Source organism: Frankliniella occidentalis, unplaced genomic scaffold (assembly GCF_000697945.3).
Source record: "Frankliniella occidentalis isolate FOCC.00 unplaced genomic scaffold, Focc_3.1 Scaffold21, whole genome shotgun sequence".
In the NCBI taxonomy this organism is placed as follows: Eukaryota; Metazoa; Arthropoda; class Insecta; order Thysanoptera; family Thripidae; genus Frankliniella; species Frankliniella occidentalis.
The window spans coordinates 1,217,400-1,223,624 of record NW_026267151.1 but is presented as its reverse complement, the minus strand read 5'-3'; the positions used below and the strand labels follow the sequence as shown (position 1 = coordinate 1,223,624).

Sequence of the window (6,225 nt, the reverse complement as noted above, 5' to 3'; positions counted from 1 at the left end):
GCCCCACCCCGCCCTTCCGCGCGTAGCGTCGCGTGTGCAGCTTAAAAGTGGCGTAGCCGCGGCGCTAAGTAAGTGGCACTGCCGCTGGCTGCGCCCAAGGCAAACGGTTTGGTCGGACAGGTTGTTGACACGGCCGCGAAGTGGCGGGGCGTGGCGGGCGTGGCGGGACGTGGCGGGGCGCTACGTCAGAACGTAAGGCGCTACGGTCTCGCAACAAACGGCCCTAGTAGACTGTGCTGGCCGGGGGGCCGGGGCGACCCGTCGGACACAACGCACGAGCTCCCCTCCCCCCCTCCCTCCCCCGCGTTCTCATACGCTCAGGACTCAGGTGGCGGCCCGCGCTGCGCTGCGCCTGCCGCCCGCCCGCCCGACCGCCAGCCTCACTCCGCGACCCGCCGACCCGCCGTGTTCCGTACGCGCCGCGACGGGACTCGAACAGCACGCGGCCCTGTGGGTCCTGGTGCAGGTCGCCAGCAGTCTGCTGCTGGGCGTCGCTGGCGTCCGGAGCGCCTCTTACCTGGTGCAAAGGCGGTCGGTCGGTGTCCCGGGGTTGCGGCGCGAGGCGTCGGTGTGGCGCGGGGCGTCTCGTCGAGTCTAGGGGCGGAACGCGGCCGCGGCTAATTGCTACGGTTACGGCGCCAGCGAGTTGTCATTATTGGGCCTGGCGGTGGCGTGGCGTGGCGTGGCGGGCGTGGAGGGCGCGTCTCAGTAACCATAGCACCCGAACTTGTTGCTCTCCGTCGCCCCGTCTGAGCGACCACACCCTGCTCCTCTTGCTCATCTCCGTACCCTAAGGATATTCCTTTCCTCAAAGTGATCTAGATGAAGAACACAGCTTTAGCGTTGGATAAATAAGTCGAAGCGAGGGCGTCTCACCGCCGCGCGCGTGTATACAACACACACGAACGACTCCCAGGCGTAATCCCGGCCAGTAGCCTCATATGGCCGCGGCAGTAACGAACGCGCTGAACATGGTCATGGATCCCAGCCACATCGCCGGTTAGATCGTTATGCTCAGGCTTCGAGTCCAGGCCCGTCGCCCTGGCAGCCACTCCTTCGATGATACGAACAACTAAAACAAGTGGCGGTGACGTCCTTAGTTTGGTTCGACTGCACTTACCTATCGTCTCTAGCCGCGGCGCCTTGCGGCCCACGAGCGAGTAGGCAAATCCGCCCGCGCCGTACGTCTTCCTATTCGCCGGTATACAGCCTAACCACGGGCGGTAGGCGGGCGAATTAACCACCTGGTACAACAATATACGGAAGCATCTCCCCGAAAATAAAAATGATGTGCCTGCGTGCCGCTGCATGAGCAGGAGGCTGTGCGCTCTTGGGGGCGCCGCCGGAGCGCCGGTGTTCACGTCCGGAGAACGCCCCACCCACCCACCTCGGCAGACCGCTCCTTTTTATGCAAGGTTTCTCATGAGCTCCCCGCTCGAATTATTCGTCCCAAATTATTTTAATCTCAAGCTGTGATTGGCACGCCGTTTGAGTTTGTGTGTTTAGTGTTTGGAGATTTTGGGTACTTTTGAGAAGCTCGAGATAAAAATGAGAAAAAAACAGCATTTAATCTAATTGGAAACATGGTGAAATGTGTTATTGCGATGGGCGAAATGTGGGAAAATATCACAAACTTGAGGCTGATACAGCCTGTCTGGCATCGACGTGTCAACCGACAATCTTGGCGGGAACGTTGAAGCAGAGGACCCTCTCGTTGTTCTGGGAGACCAGCGCCCAGTGCACGTTCACCTTGACCTGCAACGAGCCAAGCAGTGAAACAAGCGTTTTGGTTTAGTTCCGCAGGAGCTCTTGACCAGTTAGCGTACAGGAGTCGACCCCCGTGAGAGACAGGAGGAAGAAGTGGAATCCACTAACAGCAGTATAATTAACTCACCTTAGGATAGATTTCCAGGATATCAAACTTGTTCTTGTATACGTACTCCGTGCCCGACTTGAGCGGGCAGGGCGCCTTGGAGCCGTCGGTGTTGAAAATCTGTCCGCAAGCGTTTGTGTTGTCCACGCCAAGGAAGGGGAAGGGGATGCCCAGGATCTTGGCGTTCACCTCGTTCTTCAAGGTCTTGATGTCCTTGTCTGAAACAGTACCGAAAATATAAGTTTACGAAGATGTGCACGGATCAGAAAGTGTCAAGCGCACAACCAGGCCAGCCGCTGCCAGCGACTCAACGCCCGGCGCGTAGGCAGCCCAACTCTCTCCACTGCGCGCACACCCGCGACCACCCGCGGCCGTCAGCGACTCGCGGCTGGACCGGGCGGCGAGCGAGAAACGAAAGTCATGTTCGGGCAGTAGGCGAGCAGGTCGCACAGGTGTGTAAGGGGGGCCAATGACTTAAACAAACCGTGAACGTTGAGTTGGTAAATTGGAGGACAGGCACAACAACCGGTTTGGACAGGCGCGCTTTTACTCGTTTGTCGTATCCGGGCTCGCTGACGAAGTTTAAACCGTCGTGGCCCCGGTGGCTGGTGGTGTTCTTACCTGGAGTGAACCTGAACTCGACCACGGTGGTGGACTTGCGGCGCAGGCGGCAGGGTGGCTTGGGGCAGTTGCTGATGCTGATGTGCTCCTTGTCCTGGAGGTCTGGCTCCTCGTCGTCCCCTGTCAGGGCCGCCCTCTTCTTGGCCGCTGGGACTACAAGCAGAAAAGGGAAGAAATCAGCTAGAGTCCACCTATGTGCATCCTCCGTCCCTCCGCACATAAACCAATTGGCACTTCTCTCTGCTCCGCTCTACTCCGGCCACACACAGGTGTGGACGAGAAATGAGCCTCTTAGTTTCATCCCCCAAATTACTAACTTGGCTTACTATAAATTCCAGCAAGTTCTCCGTGCTGCGATACTAGGATGAAATATAGAAAAAGTTCAGCCTTTGCTCTTAGCGCCTGACAGGTAGGCAACATCTTGCGCGCAGTGCATGCGCGTACTGCGGGGTAGCCTACCCCGAGTATCGCAGGCGCCGAGCTCCCGTCATTTGTCGAACGAATGTAAGAGGAGCGGACATACTTTCTGGAAGATCGCCTAGCAGCGCGAGGCTTGTGTGCTGTGCAGCTATTACCTCACGTGCTACATTACTCTGGAGCACGTTTTTGGCTGTTTTGTGGAGGCCCGTGAATTGGCGTCTTCTTACCTCTTTTTTAAAAAAATACGTAAACACGTTTTACTGTTTTCGAAAAAAGGAAAAAAGAAACCCCAGTTAACCGAAACGAATAATAGTCGTTGTGTAGAACAGTGGTCATTCTTATTCTGCCTGGCGAGGTTTACTAGAGACAAATTTCACAATGCGACACAGCAACTGGAGAGCTGTAGCCGAGGAAGGAGCTCACAGAGGAGTTACTGTACTCCCTAATAGTTTTTTGGACTGGGAAACGAAATGCTACAAAGACTCATCACACGAATATGTTTGTCGGTTTCTCGCTGTTTCTAGATTCAGCATAACAACAACCTCTTCATCGACACGACAGGCAGTTTTGTTTTTGTGATTTTCGACTTTGGGTTATTGGCACTAATGAGCTGCAGGTACTCCTCCTCCCCTCTCCTCCGCTCCCAGCCGTCCCCTGACCTTGGGCCGTGTCAGAGATCGCGGGGTGGGCGAGAAACAAGCAAGTTAGCTTTAGCTGCCAATCTGCCATCAAACGTATAAGATAAAGATTCGCATCTCGCAAAAGAAGTTGCTGAGAAACGCGCACTCGCATGTCTGCTTTGGTGCCCAAGGCGGTACTACTCGCCCACCCGCCAGACGAGATCCGAACCCCGCGCCGCCGGAGACCAGTCCACGCAACAAAAAGATCCCTCCTCGAAAATTCATCAACAAACACACATAATGGGAGAGGTGCGAATCTGAGGCTCAGTTGGGTGCGTAGTGTGTGGCACACGTGGATGTTCTGCCGACGCGTGTCGGGGTCGGGCGACGACGAGGAGGGGTCCGCAACCTTCGGGTACTTAGTTGACATTAAATTTGATTGCCGAACTGTAATGGGGGCGTTGCTTCTGAAGGTGATGAAGAAGCGCGCGTGTGGCGAGGGTGCGGCTGGCTTTGCAGGCGAGCCGCTCCTCCGCGAACCACGCCGCCGGTGGTGTGAGCGCCTGCAGACGCCCGCGACCTCGGCGGGCGCGCAGGCAGAAGGCGAACCGCTCCGCCGGGGAGTCATGTGATGCGCCGCGGTATTATATGGTGGCGCGGGGCAGGTGAGCCTTTACAAGGGGGCTCGCTCACCGGCAATAAGCTTACGACCGGCGCGGCGGGTCGGTGGACCCGGGCCGGAAGCTGTTCGCACCCCGGTGACTTGCTTTCCCCGCCTTTGCTGGCGAGGCGGGCGCGACAGGTGTGTCAGCTGCGACAGGTGCGACAGCTGCAGCATGCAGCCGCAGGGCAGTGCCGCGTGCAGTGCGAGGAGGCCCCGGCCTGGGCACGCCACAACTACACCCACCGGACCAGCTACTACCCCACCCGATCCACCCTCTCTCTTCCCTCTGCGGATAGGGTACTATTCCGCAGGATGGAAACCGGAATCGGAAGGAGAAAAATTGCCCGCCGGATCTGCTTCCTCCTGCGTGCTCATTGGGTGACAGCGACACTGACGACGTCACCCTCGACCAGCCAGCTTTTTGGAAGAAAAAACAGGAGCCGGGCTCTCATGCATGACGTTCTTTTTTGTTTGGATTCCGGGTTTGGTCGCAGCGGAACACACCCCATTGACCCGCATCCCTCCCCACCCCGTCTACCGCTTCCGCAAAGGTCAAATGAGGCGCTGGTCAAGGTCGCCCCACCGGCCCCGCGGGACAATGCTCGCGAGCCGCCTGCCTGGGGGGGAAGCCCGGGCCGCGGCCGCGACGAGGCGAACACCTCTCTCGCCGCGCGTGTCGTGTCGGCGAGCGGAGCGGCCGGCGGCGTGAGAGCGGCGGCGGCGGCGCCAATCAGCGCATCGCGAGGCTCATCAACATGCCGCGGAGCCTGTCGGGGGCAGCCGGGCGCTGCCGCTGGAGCGCCGCCAAGTCGCCATAAATAAGGCTGATGCCGACTCGGAAGTGAGAACGGCAGCAGCAGTAGCTGCCCGCGAGACGCGGGGACAACAACGGGAGATGACCGCGCGGGACGGGAGGACGTCGTCGCGCACGAGAGGGAGGACGACACGACAGCACGACAGCGCGCGCTTCAAGTGTCCGGTGCGCGGACAAGGCTAGGCGGACGGGCGGAGCGGGTCACGCCACCACGCCCCCGGTGGCGAAACCCCCGCCGAGACAAAACAATAATAATGACCGACTTGCTCAACCTCGCAGCTGCAAGTGTGCAGTGTGGGTAGTGGCGACACCAACACGCGTGTGGCGGCCACTCACAGCCTCCAGCGCATTGTCGGCCGCTACTGTAGAAGCCTCCGGCGATCTGGCGGCCAACTCTCAGCCTCCGACGACGGCCACTCCGAGCCTCCAGTGCTCTGGCGGCCACTAGAAGCCTCCAGCGATCTGGTGGCCACTTCCAGCCTCCAGCGCTCTGGCGGCCGAAGAGCAGCCGCGCTGCTGGAGGCGGTCTGCCACGCCGTCCCCGCCCTGCCCCGCCCTGCCCCGCCCTGCCCCACCCATACTGGCTAATACGGCCAGTCCAGCCGCAGACGGGTACCAGTAGAAAGTGCAAGCAGCTAGTAGTCCAGGTCCAGGCAGGGTAGTGCCCCACCCCCGCCGACAGGAGCCGCGGGCAGCGCGCGCCGCGGCGACACGGGCCGTGCTGCTCAGGCCGCCGGGACGCCGCGCCGCCCCAGGACGGGGCCCGCCTGCGGCCAAAGTCCTCCCGCTGCCTATGCCGCGCGCCCGTGGCGCCACCACCACCGTCATGTTTTATACGATGGCGATGACGCCGAGGGGTCGTCGCACGTCGCACAATGCATATTGGAGGGGAAGGGAAAAGAGAGGGGGGGGGGCGACATGACCGCAATACCTATCGTGGAGAACATAATATGGTGTGAGGCCACACACATTGCGAGCGTGCGAGCGTAGAGAGAACAGTCGAGAGCTTTGGTGGGTTTTTTCCGCGATTTCAGGAAGGAGACATGAAACGACTTGGATCTCGGCTCGATCGCGGCTAGCAGCAGATTTGTTGTGTCGCTGACGCGCGCTGACGCCACCTGGTCCGACCGCCTCGACCTTGATTGGTGGGTCACCCCGCCGACCCATCCTCCTCCTCCTCCGCACCTCCATGAGCAACGTCGTCGTGACTCCC

General features: G+C 59.9%; 1 protein-coding gene across 1 annotated transcript; it reads right to left on the bottom strand.

The window, feature by feature from the left end:
• Nucleotides 1-1,543: 1,543 nt before the first annotated feature.
• On the bottom strand, nt 1,544-2,647 carry LOC113204537 (NPC intracellular cholesterol transporter 2; the record flags this gene model as incomplete). Its single annotated transcript, XM_026419743.2, is given in 3 exon segments — nt 1,544-1,755; nt 1,895-2,091; nt 2,495-2,647. Coding segments are annotated over 3 exon segments (437 nt in total), but the record flags the coding sequence as incomplete, so codon positions are not given.
• Nucleotides 2,648-6,225: the final 3,578 nt, after the last annotated feature.